The 19,297-nt window shown below is 52.4% G+C and overlaps 2 protein-coding genes across 12 annotated transcripts in view; one reads left to right on the forward strand and one right to left on the reverse strand.

Annotated features, from left to right (window-relative positions):
* Positions 1 to 144: 144 nt before the first annotated feature.
* On the reverse strand, positions 145 to 18,400 carry Map3k10 (mitogen-activated protein kinase kinase kinase 10). Of its 10 annotated transcripts, none has more exons than NM_001290528.1 (10): positions 17,113 to 18,351; positions 12,119 to 12,299; positions 8,720 to 8,868; positions 8,168 to 8,343; positions 6,995 to 7,241; positions 5,305 to 5,421; positions 2,791 to 2,944; positions 2,600 to 2,712; positions 1,622 to 2,302; positions 145 to 756 (listed from the first exon to the last, which is right to left on the reverse strand). In NM_001290528.1, the coding sequence occupies exons 1-10, from the start codon at positions 17,792 to 17,794 to the stop codon at positions 434 to 436; spliced, it is 2,823 nt and encodes a 940-aa protein (NP_001277457.1). In that variant the 5' UTR covers positions 17,795 to 18,351; the 3' UTR covers positions 145 to 433. The 10 variants fall into 10 exon arrangements, 7 of the variants coding, with proteins under 7 accessions (NP_001277457.1, XP_017177777.1, XP_017177778.1 ...); XM_017322288.2 differs by having other exon boundaries at positions 149 to 756; positions 6,995 to 7,370; positions 17,113 to 18,399; XM_017322289.2 differs by having other exon boundaries at positions 149 to 756; positions 8,696 to 8,868; positions 17,113 to 18,399.
* Positions 18,401 to 18,430: 30 nt separating this feature from the next.
* Positions 18,431 to 19,297, forward strand: part of Zfp607b (zinc finger protein 607B) — a 31,824-nt gene continuing 30,957 nt past the window's right edge. The window contains exon 1 of one of the 2 annotated variants that reach the window (NM_198417.2): positions 18,431 to 18,557. The gene's annotated coding sequence lies outside the window, so the exon portion shown is untranslated. The other variant, XM_030241994.1, reaches the window with a different exon arrangement.

Genomic DNA, 19,297 nt, shown 5'->3' on the forward strand with positions numbered 1-19,297 from the left:
GTGGGGATGAAGGACAGGTCTATACCTAGCTGTCACTTCTGCAGACACCCAGAGGCCCAGGGAGGAAATGTAGGGTTTAAGGGTGTCCCACTGTGGAGTAAATCAGCATCAGGGCCCAGGCAGGGGACGCACACACAGCCAAGCTTGGTAGGGGGCAGGGCTTACCTTTAATGCTGCGCCTTGTGCCAGATCCCCCACAATATTCTGTCCCTGAGTATCCCTGCCCACCCACCCTCTCCCCACAGCAGATTGGGCTCAGAGCTCCACAACCTGGGGTACAAAGGAATAAATTAAGTGTCCTCCCCTCCCCCCTTCCCCAATAAATAGAGTGAGTATCCTGCCCAGGGCCTCCCCCACCTTGGCAAATGGTGGGCTGTGGCAGGCCTGGGGCGCTACATTCATGGCTGCCCAGGCGGGTGGTGGTGGGCAGGTCTCAGTGAGAGCCATAGACCCCACATAGGGGCACTGTATTGTCCTGGCTCTGGCCCTCCATGTCCATGTCCAGCAACGTGGGTTGCACGCTGGGGGGCCCAGGGCTCTCTGGAGTGTCTGGCCTGCTTGGAGGCGAGATGCTGAGTGTCCGGCCAAAGGAGACCAGTTTCCAGGGATCCAGACGGGGGCGGCTGGCAGCAGGCCGGGGTCTTGGGGCAAAAGTGAGGGTGGTGGGGCGGCCAGGGAACTCCAGGGGCCGGCGTCGGGTAGGGAACAGGGCCTGGGGGTCGGGCAGTCGAGGGAAGTCCAGGGGGTCTCGAGGACCTAGGGAAAGAGGATCACATGCGGTGAGGGGTGGGGTAAAGGGCGCCGTTTCTATGCCAACCCCATCCTTGGAAAGTGGCTACTGGCTTCTGAGAGACTCTCAGAACTTGCTGCACCTGCTTTCTAGGAAGGCCACAGCCATGAGCAGCCCCGCACTTGGGTCTTGAACAAGTTCTCACAGTTTCCAATGGCTTGTTCTGGAAGATGACCTTTTTACATTTTCTGTGACAGGCTGGTCTGGAACTCTGTGTAACCGAAGATGACCTTGAACTCCAGAATATGGGGTTGTAGGATTGTGAAAACATCCAGTTTTATGTGGTGTTGGGGATCACACTCAACATGTTAGACAATTCTTCTACCAAAGGAGCTGTACCCCAGTTCATCTTTCCATCTTAGGGACAGAGTCTCATGTAGCCCAGGCTGGTCTCAAACTCTGAGTGTGGCCCAGGCTGACCATAAACTCCTGACCCCGAGTACTGGGTTCACAGTGTGTGCTGCTACTCCTAGCCTGCATCTCTGGAGTGATCGAAACAGCGCATGGCTGGGGCTGAGAGATTCAAACCTGACTACAGTGGCTGTAACCCAGAACCCAGGGCCTGAAGGGCACAAGTAATTCCCGACCACGCCCTCCTGACCATACTGCTGGCTAATAAGCAGAGAGGACAGTGCTGATGGCTACCAATGCTTCCACTTGCCATCATGTCACCTACCCTGTCCTCGCAGACATTATATTGACATTGCCCAATTTATCCTATCTCAGGCATCCCCAAGACCCACAAGGGGCCCGGCAATGACGGCTGGGGTGGCTCAGAAGGAAACACGGGTCAGTAGTCTGTGAAAGATTGCTTGGACAGGCCCCACTCACCGTGGTTGGTGAGCTCCAGAGGCTCCCGTTGTCTCAAAGCCCCATCTGATGGCGTCCGCCTGTGTCCACGGCTCACAGCGTGGGCGGCAGTGACGTGGGTGGGCGTAAGTGACTGCCGGGGGTCCTTCTTGAAGCTCTCCAACTCCACGTCCACGAGAGGATTGGTGCTGGGTGAGGGCGCGAGCGGAGAAGGCGGCGGGGAGGGGGCGGCAGGGGCAGCCTCGTCACTGTCAGAGCGCAGCAATGAGCGCGTAGAGTTACAATCCGATACAGAGGATAATGACACCAGGGTGGCCGAGGGTGCCAGACCCAAGCCTGGGGCTGTGTCTTCGCGGCGACCTCCGGGGCGCCCGGTTGGGCTGAGACCGCGAGGGAAGCGGCCGGGGCGCGGGAAGAAGAGACTGTCCAGCCAGCGCCGCTGCTCCTCACCGTCCCCGGCCCGTGCCTCGGCCACGTCGGCGCCCAGGCCCACCGCACTCAGCAGCGTGGCACAGCTTAGCAGCGCCAGGTCGCAGCGCCTACGAGCTCCGTGTCCTGGCCGGGAAGGGGTGACAGCCGGCGGCTCCCAAGGCGCCTGAACACAAGGAGAAGGCTCGGCGGGCAGAGGCACCTTGAGGTAGGACGGGGTGGAGTAGGGAGAAGGGGGCACGTTGTTGCCTTCATCTGCCTCCGCAAATTCTTCTGCAATGGGAGAGGTCTGTCACTCAGCCGACCCTGCCTTTCCTCACCTTCCCCTAGAATTGGTGGCAAGGACTTCTTCCAGTGACCTCCAAATAACAGCAAAACCCCCTCTCCAGGTGCCACTGTCGTCCTCAAATCTCTCTCTTTAAAGCCTTGCTTCTGAAAATGAGGGCGGGTCCCCAGGCCCATTGCTGCTATCTCTTCTTCTGGGCATGTCTCACCTAGGTCTGGGGGATGTCCCCTCAGGCAGGATTTCTCCTGTCCCCACCACTCCCCAGAGCACTCATACTCTCTTACCCATCTCGTTGAGGCTGGCGAAGCCTGGGGCCATGGGGGTGTGCTTAGGGGATTTGCCCAGGTTGGGGGCGCTCGAGGACCACTGCTTGCTTCCTTCCCCCAGGGCCTTGAGCCTGCAGGGGCACACAGGGAGATAGGGTCAGGGCAAGGGTTAGGCAGGTATGGGGTGGCTGGCAGCTATACACTCATACCTCTCCTCTCCTCCAGCTCGCTCCTTCTGCAAAGTGGAACTGGGGCCCCATGTCCTGCCTTTCTTCTTGCCCCCAACCAGTTCTTCCTTCTTTGGTGGCCCACTGCGGCTCCATGTTCCACTACCACTGCTGCCACCACAGTCCATGGGAGTCACTGCATGGAGAAAAGTGATAAGCGAGTCAGAGTCACAGAGAGGCCCCTGCCAGCCCAAGGAACTGTTCTGACAGCCACTCCTGCTGTGAGTCCTTCCCTAACACAGCACTGCTATCAGGGGAGGGCCTAAGGCAGCAAAGCAGCCAGCTCCTTAAGCTTTGCCCATTCAGGTCCCGAGCCTGTATCCTCACTCCCTGCCTGAGCCTTCAGCTTCATTCTGGTTGGCCCAGCCGGGAGCTCTGGAGACCGTGGTTCTGTTCCTCCACGCTCCCCAACGCACCCTGGCTCTAATGTCTTATCGCTTTGTAGCCAGATGCAGCTCCCACCACGTTGTCTTCTGACCTTCACCTGCACCCACTACAGGTGCACCCACCCACAGGCATGCACACACAGTTACAAATGTAATAAAAAGAATGAGTTACAGTCTAACCTGGGAGCAAAGTGAGACTGTCTTAAAACAAAAACAAAAGGCCAGGAGAAATCTGTTTGCCTCTTAAACAGAACCCCTGGGTTTCCCCAGCACTGCATGAACAGGGTGTGTGGCACACGCTTCTAATTCAGAACCAGGGAGGCAGACGGGGAAGGAATTCAAGGCCATCCTTAGCTACACAGTTGCAGAGCAGTCTGGGCCACATGAGACCATGAGACAGGCATGTAAAGGAAAAGTTAGTAGTTTGGGATTTCCCGTAGATTGTGCTCTGCGTGCTCCCGTGGCGGCAGCAGCCCCGCTCCCTCACCTGCATGGACTACACACATACCTTCAAAGAATGCACCTGTGCCGGGCTCCGTGGACTTCCCATCTTTAAATAGTATACATTTCTCCACCCCTGGTAACAACCAAATTTAGATGGCTCCCATTCAAGTGTGCCCCCAAGGATGGGGAGACATAACGAACAGAAGGGCTGAGCCAGCATGGGCTGTTTTTGCCTTTTATTCTCAAGTCAACTTTTAAAGTAAATCACCGATTTCCCATCTAATCCCTATGCATAGACACAGGCATACCTACACACACACACACACACACACACACACACACACACACACACACACGCGCACACACGCACACTCTCAAAACTGCAGTCAGGGCACAGAGGCAAAGCTCGATGACAAAGCACACACTTTACACATACAATGCTAAAAGGCTTTTTGCACTGCCAAACATTTTTTTAAAAAATCAGGGCAGGAGAGCCAGCTTGGGGTTAAGAACACTGGCTGCTCTCGAAGAGGACTCAGGTTTGGTTGGGCACCCACATGGCAGCTCACAGCCATCCATACCTCCAGCTCTGGGAGAATCTAAGCCCCTCTTCTGGCTTTGTCAGGCACCGAATACACACGGTGTGTGGTCACAGAAGCAGGCCAAACACTCATACCCAAGAAATGAAAATAAATAATAAGGGCTTGAGATAGCTTAGCAGTTAAGAGCACTGACTGCTCTTCCAGAGGTCCTGAGTTCAATTCCCAGCAACCACGTGGTGGCTCACAACCATCCGTAATGAGAAACAAATGATAACCTATGGGCTGGGCCCCGGAGTGGGCAGAGCCGGAGCAAGGGGAGAAAGAGGGATGGGGGAAAGAAATAATAAAAACTTTCTTGTTAAATAATAAAGTTTTAAAAATCAGTCAGATTCTCTCTCCGTGGCTGCACACTCTGGCCCTGTAGCCCCCTTTCCATAAAATATCCCATCCCTCTTCACTGTGCCGAGCTGGCCTCTGGGCCGGAACCGTGCCGCCCTTCTCCCCAGTCGCGTCTTCATGCACACTCTTAAGCACCAGGGGCACTGGCCGGCTCGCCTCAGCCTTTTGTCACATCCACTTTCCTGGGCTGCTAACCTCCTATTTCTGCCCGTGTAGGGGCGGCTCTGGGAAAGACGTGCATGCGAATGGACAGAGCAAAGGATCCACTGTCTCTCCTGAGGCTGGCACTGCTCAGTCTACTCCAGGCTTACACAAAACAAAGAGGACCTTCTGCTTTGGGAACCACCATTTTCAGGTCCTGAAGCAGACCAGCGGCTTTTCTGTGCCTCCAGCTTGCAGAATGGACCATACACTGCAGGGTCTGAACCCTGTGACCAAACCGGCTTAAAGCATGGCCATATATTCTACTGATATAATTAATCTCTCTGAAGAACCCTAATACTCCCCACCTCTCAATTTTTAGTGCTGGGGACAGAATACAATTTCAGGCTCTCCTACTGTGCTCCACATACCCCCAGTACCAACGTCTTTTCTTCAGTTCCCTTCCTGGAATTGATGACCTTGTTGATGATGTATTTTGTTATCTGTTGTCCCAGTGAGAACCAGGAATGCCAGCAGCGTGCTGAGGTTTGCTGACTGACTGTGAGGGCCTTGTGTATACTCACATCGAATGGCCCTCAACCGGGGAATGATGCTGGGGCTGGCAGGAGGGCTGGCCCCATCGGATCCTTTCCTCTTGTCCAGGGTTGGGGAGGCCTGGACGGTGATCTTATGTTCAAATCCTGAAAGAGGAAAGAGGCATTCCTAAGTACTGCAGGGTGGTAAGCATAGAGAAAGGCTCTCTGTAGAGACAGGGGATGGCAGTAGCGGTCAGTGCTTCATGCACGGGATCTCAGAGGTGCTCCCGCACCCATCAGCACCCAGGGCTGCCAGAGTCCTCTTAGAAATCAGACTCTTAGGCTCTTCCTTAATGAATAAACTTAGAGAGGTCCAGACTGTGCTTGACCAAGAACCCAGGCCTGCGACTGCACCACTGCAGCAGTTAGGTCTCACACAACCACGGAGCACTTGGGGCAATGGCGCGAGTGGAATTTACTATTTAATCCTGACCAAGTTTAAGGAAGATACTACATTTGGTTGTTGGAGGCACTAAAGATGCTGAACACAAACTAAGCAGATGAGTCTACTTTCACCTACTTCAACTTTTATAAAAGCTTAGTATAAATGTAAAATACATGACTATTGCAGTGCCAGAGGCCAAGCCTTTGCATGCTAGGCAAGTACCAAACCACTGAACTCCACGCCCAGCCCCCCCAGATCAGTTTGGGGGGAGGCATGCTGGGGAGTGTAACCCAGTGCTCCACACCTGTTAGCATGTCAGGCAAGCGCTCTGCCAGCAAGTCATGCCCCGGCCCGTCTCAGAGCCACAGCCCCATTATCTGTGTCATTTCTGGATAAGGTTTTGCTATATAGCTCAGACTGGCCCTGAGCTCTGTATCCTAGGCTGTCCTGAAATTAACCATCTGCCTCTGCCCTCCCCAGTGCTGGTAATATAGGCAGGCACCACCATGCCTGACATGGAAACTTAACACCTAGATCAAGATGTGCTATAAATATAAATCGCACTGGATCTCAATGATTCAGTGTGAAAACAAGAACATAACATATCTTTGTGGGTTTTTTTTGTTTTGTTTTTTGTTTTTTTTTTTTTTTTGGTATTGCTTACATAGATATAGTGGGCTGAATAAAACATATCTATTGTCTTACAGTTTCTTTTGTGTTGTGATTTGAGATAGGGTCACATATAGTCGGATCTTTAATTCGTTGTACAAGGAAGATAGCCTTGAACTCCTAATCCTCCTGCTCCCACTTCCCTAGTGACAGGATTACAGGCATGTGCCACCAGGCCTGGCTTCTTTTCATGTTTTCACCGTGGCTGCCAGAATACTTAACATTATGCACGGGGCTCTACCTCCACTGGCTGGTACTGTGGTCAGCCTGGCTCTGTGGTGTCTGTGTCAAGTAGGAAACCCGTCTTTTGTTTTGTTTCTGAGACAGCCTCAACCAGGGTGGCCCACGCTGGCCTTGAGCTCGTGGTGGTCCTCCTGCCTCTCAGTCTCAGGATGGATGCTGGGATGACAAATGTGAGCTACCATTCGTGGCTTTATGGGTCATCTTCTCTATGTGATGGATACATTTGCAACAGGAAAAACTTTAAGATGCTGAGGGTGCAGCTCGGTGGGAAAACCACCTTGCCAAGCACACACAATAATTATCCAAATGAACCAAGCAACCCTCTATGGAGACAAACCCGCCCCCAAGAAGTTTCTAGGCGCTCAGGGAACCGGGAGGTACCAGAGGGCAGGCTGATGTGGCTGCTTCCTTCCCGTAGCTTGAGCAAGCGGCTGCGCTTGAAGTTGCCCTTGCGTTTTCGGACCCTGGGCTTCTCCTGGCTCAGCTGGCTCATGAGCAGGTGCAGCTCACGTTCTACGATGTCCATCTCTCGCTCTGCCAGCTCCTGCTCCCGACGCCGTAGCTGCTCTTCCTGAAAACGCTGCTCCTGTGCAGCCCGCAATAGCTCCTCTTCCCGGCTGCGCAACTCCTGGTGGGAGGGAGGCAGGCAGGCCCAGAGGTAGGGCTTAGCTGCTGGGGCTGGCCCAGGGTCCCAGGACAGGTGGGTCTTGTGGGCATCGGCTCTGAGTTCACATCCCTCCAGTCTGGACATTACTAGCTAAGATGAATGCCATGGCAGGGACTGAATTAGTGCCAAAGGGGCACTTTTTTCCTTTCCTTTCCTTTCCTTTCCCTTTCCCTTTCCCTTTCCCTTTCCCTTTCCCTTTCCCTTTCCCCTTCCCCTTCCCCTTCCCTTCCCTTCCCTTCCCTTCCCTTCCCTTCCCTTCCCTTCCCTTCCCTTCCTTTCCTTTCCTTTCTCCTTTCCTTTTTCCTTTCTTTTCTTTTCTTTTTTTAAGACAGTGTCTCATGAAACCTAGTCTGACCTCCAACTCACTACACAGTGGAGGGCAACAGGCACCACCATGCCTGGTTTATGCTGTGCCATGATGCAATCCCAGATTTTGAGTCTGCTAGGCAAGGGTTCTATGCCCATGCTATACCCCTAGTCTTGATCCAGCTCTCAGCTCTTCAGTTTGTTAAGTAAGCTGTCCTTTGGTAAATGAACATACACAAAAGCAAAGAGTAGTGGAAAACTTCAGACACGCCCCGAAGCAGAGAACAGCACCCTTGTTACCCATACTGAGCTTTGGCAGTCACCTACACCTTGCAAGTCTGTTTCTTTTCTTTTTTAATCCACTTTTAATTTATGCTATCATACTTATAACATGCAGTATCATTTGTAAGTACTCCAGGGCAGGGGGTCATTTTCTTATCAGTCCATCAACAGAGAGCTGTCTTAACATGCAAAAACACCCTGCATAGACCCAAGGGGAATGGGGAGGGACCAGGGAAATTCTGAACTGCCCGAGGCATCAGAGCTGGGCTCTCCACCCCATCCTCTTCTCCTGCCTTCACCTTCTCCTTGGTCCGAAGGTCATCAAACATATGCTGAATCTCCAGCTTCCAGTCTTCCTGCAGGGAGTGGAAGGACTCCAGTGGCATCTGGAACAGGGCTGACTGCTCGATGACCTCCAGCTGCTTCAGGATGCTGCCAAAATCTGGTCGCCCGTGAGGGTCTGGGTCCCAGCATTCTGGGGTGGGAAGGGGAGGGAGAATGGGGCAAGGGTCAGCACCCATGCTCAGGGCAAGGCAAGACAGAGCTAAGATCCTGCCAACATGACAAGGGAAACAATGGGAAGGAACCCCAGGACCTGCTCGGAGGGATCCAGGTTCAGACAGGAACCCCAGTATCAGATGCCCTCAGGAGCTCTGGCTCAGGCCAGAAAATGGGTCTGGGAACCATGGAGGCAATGATGGGGATGATGCCCACTGGCTGCTTGGGCTCCAGAGCCTTCTCCCCCATTCCTGGGCCCACTGGAATGCAAGGATGTATAAAGGGAAGAGGTGTGGCCCAAGGGACCCTGTCCCCAAAGCTGAGCCTACCCTCTCCACAGGGCCCTGGCTCACCCTCCAGTAGGCGGGCAAAGGGCTCGGGGCACGTGGAGGGGATGGGTAGCGTCAGCTTGTTCATAGCCACACCGTAAGCCACGGCCAAGGCGTCGATTTCTCGGTAGGGGACCTCCCCGGTCAGCAGCTCCCAAAGAAGAACCCCGAAGCTGCAGGCGGGGAGAGGGAGGGTGATGGCACAGTCCACCTCAGGCTTCACCTGTACTCCAGCCCCCCCTCGCTCCTACTTCCAGCCTAGCTGGTGAGGCCACAGGAGCCTGATTTGACCTCCACAAGCTTGTTCTTCAAAAGGTGGTCAGGGTTGTCTCCTGACATCTTCTGTCTACTTTTCTGACTCCTAATCAAAATCAAAGTGGAACCCCAATGCCTCCTTGGAAAATGCCTTACTGGCTGTCCTGGAACTTGCTACGTTCCCAGAGATCCACCTGCCTCTGACTCCTGAGTGTGGAGTTAAGAGGGAGCGTCACCACACCGGAGCCAGCTTTGCAATGAACTCATCACTTCTTTGTCTTTTTAAACTGCTTTATTGTGGGAGCAGGGGAATGGCTCACACATGGAGGTCAGAGGACAAATCACAGGACTGGGTTCTCTCCCACCATGTGGGTCCCAGGGACCTAAGTTAGGTCGTCGTCAGCCTTGGCAGCAAACACCTTTACCACTGAGCCATCTTGTAGGTCCTAAAAGCAGATCTTTAAAAATGTTGAAGATTGAATCTAGGACCTCATACACACACACTAGGCAAGCACTCAGACACTGAGCTATAGCATCACCTGCATCCTCCTCCTCCTCTATCTCCAACGAAACATGGTCTCACCATAGCCAAGGCTGACCTGGAGTTCACTAGATAGCCCATGCTCACTGACCCCACACTAAAGGTCCTCTGGCTCCCGAGTACACACCTGGCAGGGCACATCCTTCTTAGCATTCCTTCAATGATCCTTGCAGTGTTGCTTCTAAACACCCAGCCTCTTCCTTTATATACCCTGTCCCTTTTGTCAAGAACACTCTTCCTTTGTGTTTTATAACTTTGTCCTTCAGGTCTCAACTGAGGGTGCCCCTTGGCCAGGAAGCCCTCTTTGATCCCGTGTTCGTGCCCCCACAGCACTTACCTGTCAACACTAGTTCGGACTATTTCCCATGTGTAAAGTACTTACTCCAGAGTAGACACTGCTAGTCAGGCTTAGTTATCCTTAAAACAAAGCTTCAAGGTAGAAGGAGCTGGCACGATTCTATCTCGCCATCCTTAATGGCAAGGGATACCCCCCTTTCCCCTCCTTCTTTCTGGCTGGAATGTGGGCATGAAGCCTGGAGCTCAAGCAGCCATTCTGGATCAGGAAGATAACTGGCTTTCAAAAGGAGGTAGCACGATGCCCTCCACTCCCACGTCCCCGGAAACCTACAGGGGCGGTTAGATTGTTCCACTGACTGAGGAGAGCCACTGGTAGCTGGGGGACACAGCACTTAGCGTCCTGACCTGTAACACCAACACCTTACTTGGGAACACATCCAAGGAGGAGCCTGTGAGGTTGGGGTCACTATATCACCTGGGCTCCCCAAAAGGCTCAGCGACACAGATGGTCACTTATACACCAGACAGTGGCTATGCTAGGGCGCCAGTGGGAACTCCGGTCTGACTTAGCTCTGCCTCAAACACATTACTCTGTGACTTGAACAACCTGCAACCTGGCTGGTGACTGACAGTCAGCGGCACAGCAGGGTGTGACTGACACCCTGCACTTCAGAGTAACACCCGGTGTGTCCCTCCTGTCAGCTCTGTGCAGCACGCCTCCAGCCCCTTTTTGTTCTGCTCCATTGGAACTTCCTGCAAACCGCTCACCTCAGTACCTCCTTTGTGGAGCCAAGATTGATCACTTAGAACTCAGCTTAGCAGTGGATCTGGGACTTGGACGTGCTTCCCTGTCCACCCCCACCTACATTTATTTTCATGCACAAACACTTTCCCGATCTTTACAATTATTTCACAATTTTCTTCTTTTTTTTTTTTCAAACAAACAAACACCAAGGTTCACTATCTCCGACTGTCCTTGAACACGCTATGCAGACCAGCCTGGTTTAAACTTAGAGATCCATCCTCCTGCCTCTGTAGTCTGCCAGGATTAAAGGTATATACCGCTATACCTAGCAATTGTTTAAAAGTTGGTTTTGTGTTGTGTGTGCCTGTTTGCATGAATGTGTACATACATGTCTGTGCACATGGAGGCCAAGGGTAAACTTCAGCTGTAATTCTCAGGAGCTACCCACTTGGATTGTGTGGGTTTTGTTTGTTTGTTTGTTGTTAAAACAGTCTCTGTGTAGCCCTGGCTGTACTGGAACTCACTCTGTAGACCAGGCTGGCCTCACATCTACCTGCCTCTGTCTCCTGAGTGCTGGGATTGAAGGTGTTTGTGACCTTCACACCCAGGGTCCTTGGTTTTGTTTAAGACAGGTTCTCTCACTGGGATCTGTAGCTCGAGGATTAGGATAGACTGACGGCCAGCAAGTGGCAGGGATCCCTGTCTCTGTCTCCTCAATGCTTCTGGGATAACCAGCACATCTCCATGCCCAGCTTTCATGTGGATGCTGTGGGTTAAACTCAGGCTACCATGGCCTTTCATGGAAAACACTTTACTGACTGAACTATCTTCTCAGCCCCCCTATTTTACGAGTTTCTTTTAGTTTTCAGTTACTATCTGCGATGGTAGGGATTTTATTTTGTGTTACTGAGGATTGAACTCAGGGCACTACTATACCAGTAAGCTCTCACTGAGCCACGCCCCCAGTCCCTCACTGGGGGATTCTAGGCAGGGGCTCTACCACTGAGCCACGCCCCCAGCCCCTCACTGGGGGATTCTAGGCAGGGGCTCTAGCACTGAGCCACGCCCCCAGCCCCTCACTGGGGGATTCTAGACAGGGGCTCTACCATTCTAATCCTTCACTAGAGGATAGGTTCCAGGCTTATTCTCTACCATTGAGCTACATCCACTAACCTCTTATTTTGATTTTGAGACAAGCTCTGAGTTGCCCAGGCAGGCTTTGAACTTGCAATCATCCTGAGTAGATGGGACAACAACAGATCTATGCTACCAGAAAGGGTTCTCTTCATGTTTGCTGACTGTTGTGTCTCTAGACATCTGCATAGCTACAAGAATGGCTGCATCCAGGTCTTCAACTTCCCAATTCAATGACTACGCAGTGGGTGGTGTTTCAGAAGCCCTTTAGTGCTAACATTTCTTTCTTCTGAAATCTTTTATTCAGGTATAAATTTTTACTTGGGACCTGTTTGAGCCTCAGGAACAGTTAACTGCTTGGTCACTGGTTCCCCACTGATGTCCCACCCGCCCACTAGCACCACCTTCTTCCTCTCCCTCTCCCTGAGGACACCCGCCAGCCTCTCAGCACCTCCAGACGTCGCTGCTTTTGGAGAAGAGGGACAGGCGGATAACCTCAGGAGCCATCCAGGCGTAGGTCCCCGCTGCACTCATTTTGGTCGTCTTGTGCCACTCTCGGGCAAGGCCGAAGTCTGTGATCTTGAGCACCGTGTCAGCGAGGTTGTGGTTCTCAATGGCCTCCAGGATTAGGACTGGGGGTAGGAAGAAAGGTGGGTCGTCAAGACCTGACAGCTGGTGCCCCAGGCCTCTGCCTTCCCCTTCAATAGGTTATGGGTCCCCACTCTGCACAGTTCCTTCCCTGGTCACCAGAAGTGACTCCTTGCTTCTAATGCTCAGGCTTCCTGAGGGATGGCCTTCTTCAACACAGTCAACGCTGCCCCTCCCTGTGGCTTCATTCTGTCGGGTAGTTACATGGCTGCTCTTTTCACTAACCAGGCAGAGGGTTAAGCCCTAGGTTTTAACTCTGGAAGATTCATACTACTTAATACTGGCCAAGAAAGAGAGGGGATGGAGAGACAGCTCAGTCATTAAGAGTGTGTACCGATCTTGTAGACAACTTGAATTGTATTCTCATCAACCTCACCAGACAGCTTACAACCACCTGTAACTCCAGCTCCAGAGGATCTGAACGCCACAGAAACCAGCACTCACACATACACATATTCATGCGTGTGTGAGCACGCACACGCACACGCACACACACACACATATAATTAAAAATAACTCTTGGGGCTGGAGGCACAGCTCAGTGGTTAAGAGCATGCACTGCTCCTGCAGAGGACCTACACAGCCACCTGAAACTCCAGCTTCAAAGGATCCAACACCTTCTGGCCTCTGCAGGTACCCACATATAGACAGGGTTTAAAACAAATAAACACATGTGCACACGCATGCACACACACACACACACACACACACACACACACACACACACCCTTTTAAAGGAAAAGGTGGACACAGTTGGGCATGGTAGCACACGCCTATACTCCCAGAACTTGAGAGTCTCAGGCAGGTGAGTAGTATATTGGAGGCCAACCTGGGCAAGACTTTGTCTCTAAAAACAACAACAACAACAACAACAAAAAAACACCCCAAAACAAAACAAAACAAAAAAACATGACAGGCCAATTCAAAGCATAGCCTGCAAGAAGCCTCTGGCACTATCTTGGCCTCTAGACCTTCTGCCACCACCATGATAATGTGCTTTAACTAGCCTGCTGATCCAAAGGAGGTGAGAGACACTTGGGAGTTGATCCCCCTTACCCAAGCCCTGCTAAATCATTTTGTTCCCATCTATAAGAGCACAGACAGTAACAAGTAGCTGTTTTCACACACTGAGTTTTGGGGAAGGTTTGTATGCAGCATCACTGTTATCAAGACTGACTGAGCCGGATGGTGGTGGCGCACGCCTTTAATCTCAGCACTTGGGAGGCAGGGGCAGGCGGATTTCTGAGTTCAAGGCTACCCTGGTCTACAGAGTGAGTTCCAGGACAGCCAGGGCTAGAGAGACCCTGTCTCGAAAAAAACAAACAAAAACAAAAAAACCAACCAAACAAAAAAAGGCTGACTGATACAACTAAGCATACAGAGTAGCTCTAGCTGACCAGAGGCAGTACGCCATCTAACAGTGATGACAGCTATGATTAGTGTCCACACTGAGGTTAAATTAGCAAACTAATTCTTAAGAGAAGTTACTTGATCAAAAGCATATGGCTATCTAGATAACCAGCTTTCCATCTCTGTCCAATGTCTCAATGCTGAGATAGTTTATGCTTTGCATGTTTGTGCCATGTTTGAGTGATGGGCATTGAACCCAAGGCCTTATGCATGTGAGGGAAGCACTTTAAGACTATGTCACAGCCTCAGCTTGATGTGTGTGTATGTGTGTGTGTGTATTAATGCACACATCTGCCTGTATGTTTACATGTCCAACATGTGCATGCCTGGTGTCTGAAGAGACTTCAAGTATAGAATCCCCTGGAACTGGAGTCACAGATGTTTGTGAGGTACCTTGTGGGTGGTAGGAACTGAAGTCATGTTAGCAATGTTCTCTGCAAGAGTAGCCAGTGCTCTTAACCACCAAGCTCTCTCCAGCCTCCAGGCCCGGGCTTTGCTGTTTTGAGAGATTCTCACACTGTAGTCCAGTCTGACCTCAAATCTGCAGCCATCTCCACCGTGCAGCCTCCAAACACTGCGATTCTATGCCGGTCTCCATGTTCTACCAGGTCTCCTACTTCTCCACAGAGGCATACTCTTCCCACCTCACAACTGCCCTGCTCTCCCTAGCTCTCTTTGTAAGGCTGATTCCTTTATGTTCAGTTTTTGCGCCCCAGATATTGCCTTTCTTGACCATCAAATATAATGAATTCACCACAGTTCCCTCAGAGTCTCTGTAACTCTCTGCAAACTGATACTCATCTTCCTTTCCCCTCTCTTCCCATCTTTCCTCTAGCTATGGACCCTGTCTATATGTATCTATCATCCCCTTATCTATAGGTAGCTTGATTGATCAATCATCTATTCTTATTTACTACATATAGATTACGTATTAGTGAGGGGTAGGGTTCTCTTCCTGCTCTTCTTTTTCTTCTTTTGAGATAGTCTCATTAGACAGCCCTGGCTGTCCTGAAACTCACTCTAGCTCAGGCTAGCCTTCATCTCACAGAGACCTGCTTGCCTCTGCCTCCTGAGTGCAGGGATTAAAGCCTTACAATACCACGCCTGTCTCTTCTCCTTTAAAAAAATGTTTATCTGTTTTCTGTGTATGCATTCCTGTATGAGTTGTTCTAGACATGTCCCAGGAATTAAACTGAAGTTGCCAGACTTGGCAGCAAATACCTTTGCCCAGCTAGCCATCAGACTGTCCCCTGACTTATTTATTTATTTAGATAGCATCTTACACTGTCATCCAGATTAGCCTGGAACTCATTATGTAGCTCAGGCTGGTCTCAAACTTATGGCAGTCCTCTTGCCTCAGCCTCCTAACACTGGGATTAGAGGCATGCCACTACACCCAGCTGTCCCTAGTCTCTTCCATGATCCTAGAGCCATGGATGAAACATAGATGCTTAAGAATGACTAAACTAAGTCAGTCATGGTAGTACCTCCATTACGTGGGAGGCTGAGGTAGCAGGTTGGTAAAACCAAAGCTAACCAAACACCAAAACTAAAACAAACCAGGTGTCAGGATGGCTGAGCAGGTAAAGGCACTTGTAACCTGATGATCTGAGCCCCATCCCAGAGCCCTCATGGTGGAGAAGAGACGCGACTCCTGGCAGCTGTCCTCTGATTTCCACACATGCATGGTGATGTCTATTTCTAACCCCAGTAGTAAATAATTTAAAAAAAAGGATTACTGAAGCAAAGGACAAATGGCATCAGACGGGGAACTTCTGGAGGAAGGGTGTAGGGAACTGTTGTGGGACCTGTGTCCATTACTGCCCCAGGGGAAGCCTGGGCCTTCAGAGCCCAGCCACCTTGTCCAGGTTGTGTTAAGAGATGCTCTATGGATCCTCTGGGTGGGGAAGGGCTTAGGATCCCCTCATGCCAGTGGCCCTGCCTCTACTCACCCAGCAGTTTAGAAACACTAGAATGTGGGCATCCATACAGGCAGGGCCCACCTGCATCTGTTTTGTTGAGTCTCCCAGACTGGGCAGAGGCCACAGAAGGTCATCAGCACTTGGTCACTCTCTGTGTGGAATGTATGAATGCCAGGCTGAGGAGATGAAAACCACTCAGTCCCTCTCTTCTAGGGGCTAAAGTTGCAGTTAGTAACAAGCTTATACAAAACAGCAGAGTGGAATCAAGCAAACATAAACCAACAGCTAAGAAGGGACTGCTGAGGGGTAAGTACTGAAGGCGAAGGGAGGGGTCTCACATTCCTGGGTTAAGAATGACCCACTTGAGGGCAGGGAAGTGCAGGCCTCATTTGCTGTGGAGCCCCCTGCACATGCTCTGGCCTTGTGAATACCAAATGCAAGGCTGAGGCCATCAATTTAAAAGACAAAAATGAAAGATATGAAATGAGGCTCAGCAAGGATGGGAGAGCCCAAGGAGGCAAAGTCTTCCCAGTTGTATACCTAGGAGTATCTAGCACATGCCAGAATGATCTAGAAAGAAAGAAAGAAAGAAAGAAAGAAAGAAAGAAAGAAAGAAAGAAATGTCTCATCGATGAGGACTCTCAGGGAAAGAAACCATGGTGTCTTGTTGCTTGGAGATGGCCTAACTTAATAGCGGGCCCACTAATATTTGTTGATGCCCTGAGATACTTTTGGTCTAGATATGATCGATTTCTAGGGACCCTTCCCATCTGCTTGGCCCATTGCTGACTCAACCAACCAGTCAGCCAGCTTTGTAGAACCTGTGCCGGGCAAAGCAGCCTGGAAGTGTTTTCTATCAGCCACTCTCTTCCCAACGCCTTCATCTGCTCCACTCTGCTGGAGAGCCAGCAGCATCTAGAGAACAGTTTTGATTTGCCCCATCCCACCCCTATCCCAAGGCACACAAGGAAGTGTTTGGAGACATTTCTGGTTTTGATAGTTGGGAGCAGGGTTGCAGAGTACTAATGACCTCTTGTGCATAGAGCCCTAAGGCCACCAAACAACATAAAGTGCACAGAACAATCGCTCTGCCAATGACAAGACCACAAAGGTTAACCTTTGTGACAGGCTTGGGAAGCCCTGGCTTCAACTAAGCCAGCTCTGTCCATCTCTGCCTGGTAGACTCCAATGCCACGATCAGGTTGTGGGCATCATGAGGACAGACTCTGCAAGTGGCAATGAACACAGGGACTGTCATAGTGCCATGGATACACCATCATTGACCTACTGAATGAAAGAGACCTTTCTGAGCTTCCCTTTTCTTATTAATACAACCAAAGTCCCCCTTCACCTGGCCCTGCTTGCCCCATGCAGTGCCATCTGCTGTCCATTGCCCTTTCCAACGATCTGGGCTTGGCCTCATAAGATTCAGCGGAAGAGTTTTGGGAGAGAGGATACCACTTACTGTTGATGGACTTGAGGTCCCGGTGAATGATGGGCACAGGGGCATCATTGTGTAGATAGTTCATGCCCCGAGCCACCTGCACAGCCCAGTTGACCAGCACATGAGGGGGGACCCGGCGACCTGCCAGTACCCTGCTCAATGCACCTCCCCGAGCATATTCCATCACCAGGCAGAGGTTTGGGGGGCTGAGGCAGGCGCCCCTCAGGGCAATGATGTTGGGGTGCTGCAGGGCTCCAAAGAGCCGGGCCTCCTGGCGGACCTGCTCCGCTGTCACTGCCGGGTCCCGTTCAGGGTCCAGCCGAGCGGCCTTGACCGCTACTTCCTCTCCACGCCATACGGCGCGATAGACTTTGCCAAAGCCCCCGACACCGATGATCTCCTCCAGCTGCAGCTCGTGGAAGGGGATCTCCTGTGGCAGCTGGAGGTCTGAGGGTGCGGCGGGTGCAGCGGGGGCCACGTAGTTGCTGGGGAAGACGCCCACACGGCCGCTGGGCAGCTGCCCTGTCCACCAGCCCTCATCTCCAGACACCGCACAGTCCTGGGAAAGCACCTGGACGCGGTCGCCTCTCCGCAGGGTCAGCTCCTCGTCGCCCACCGCCTCGTAGTCGAACACGGCGGTCCACACTGGCCCCGCGGGGGTCGCGCCCCACTCTCTGGCCGCCGCCCCCTCCTCCTCCTCCATGGGGGAGGGGCCGGGGGCTGCGGGAGGCCGCTTCACGCAGGCTGCCCGCGGAATGCTGAGCGCGGGGCCGGGAGGCCGGGATGGGAGACAGTCCCTGCGGACCCCGGGGGGCTCCTGGGGACCATAGCTGGGGGAGGGGCCTCCGCTGGAGCGAAGGAATTAAAAAGAAAAAAAACCCCAAAAACCTAAAAAACACCTTTTTCAAACGATAGGACCGATCCCTCGGATTTGGCTGTGCAGGAGAGGCGTTAGGTTCACCTGTCCCCAACGATGTCAGGGCGCAGGGAGGGCCGGGTCGAGCGGGGCCCGCCGGCGGAGGCCGAGGCCGAGGGCAGCAAGCGGCCGCCCCTCCCCGCGCCTCTCACCCCGCGCAGCTCCACCGGCGGCCCCCGGCTCCGCATCCTCAGCCACGACCGCAGGGCCGGGCAGGGATGGCGGCGCCCCGGGGGCGGCCGCCCCGGGATGGGGTGGCGCGCCCCTCGGCCTCCTCACGCGAGGAACGCGTGGGCGGCCCCCATCCTCCTCAGCCGGCTCCTGGTCGGCCCCCTAAGTCCCTCTCCCCGCCGGGGCTCTTGGCGGTGTCCAGTGACGTGTTTATGCTGCCGCCGCGATGCCGCCTGGGAGTTGTAGTCCCAAGCTGCGAGGCCTTGGGTTCGTCCCAGGCTACATGAGCCCTGGTCCTTAGGCCCTATCTCCTATCAGGGCGAATGAACCAACGCTTTCTACAAGCCCTGCAGGAGACCCGTTCATGTTGGAGTTCACGGTAACTGACTCATTTAGCCAAGGGAAACATAGGAGCTGAATGAATGGAGATTACGGACCGATACTCCTAAAGCGGTTCGGACAAGGTTCGCAGGATAGTCTCTAGGGTCCCTGGCTGGAAGTGCATGCTGGGAAATGTAGTTCGTTCGTGGACCATTGCGCTCCTTGAACCACCTGCTTCAGAGAGCAATGGGTGACTGGAGCAAGTTAACGCACAGACTTGTGCTGCCTCTTTGGGCAGGAGCAGGCTGGAGGGCGAAGTGTACTGTCTCGAAGATTTCATAGCCAGATTTGCTTGCCTCACCAGCTATGGGATCACTGGCATCTGCAGTAAGAACTTGTCTATACTCTTCTGCCTCCTATAATGAGCTTCAGTTTGGAGAGAGGGGGCTGAAAGGAGGGGTTTCCGGGGGTGGGGGCTTTGCTCAGATGATGTCATTAAATCTTCACGAAGAGCCTCATTTACAGGTGACTCAGAGAAACAAACTCACTTTGTTCAAGATTGCTAAATTATAAATGGCAAAGCAAGAGTCAAGGGCAGTTTAAAAGAAATTGAAAAATTGAAAAACAAACACTGTCAGTGATCGTATTTTTAAATTGTGTGTGTGTGTGTGTGCGCGCGCGCGTGCGTGCGTGCACGCACCCAAAGAGGGCGTTGGATCTCCTGGAAACTTCAGTCACAGGCGGTTGTGAGCCACCCCATGTGGGTGCTGGGGACCCAAATTCAGGTTCTCCGCAAAA

The sequence above is a fragment of the Mus musculus genome, chromosome 7 (genome assembly GCF_000001635.26).
Source record: "Mus musculus strain C57BL/6J chromosome 7, GRCm38.p6 C57BL/6J".
In the NCBI taxonomy this organism is placed as follows: Eukaryota; Metazoa; Chordata; class Mammalia; order Rodentia; family Muridae; genus Mus; species Mus musculus.

Excerpts from the sequence above, each read along its gene's own strand:
- Map3k10 (XM_017322287.2), bottom strand. The coding sequence starts at position 17,794 with ATGGAGGAGGAGGAGGGGGCGGCGGCCAGAGAGTGGGGCGCGACCCCC. Across the intron at positions 8,869-12,118 it reads AAAAGCAGCGACGTCTGGAG|CTTCGGGGTTCTTCTTTGGG; the intron begins GTGCTGAGAGGC and ends CCCCGCCTGCAG. Across the intron at positions 2,303-2,599 it reads CGCCAGCCTCAACGAGATGG|AAGAATTTGCGGAGGCAGAT; the intron begins GTAAGAGAGTAT and ends CTCCCATTGCAG.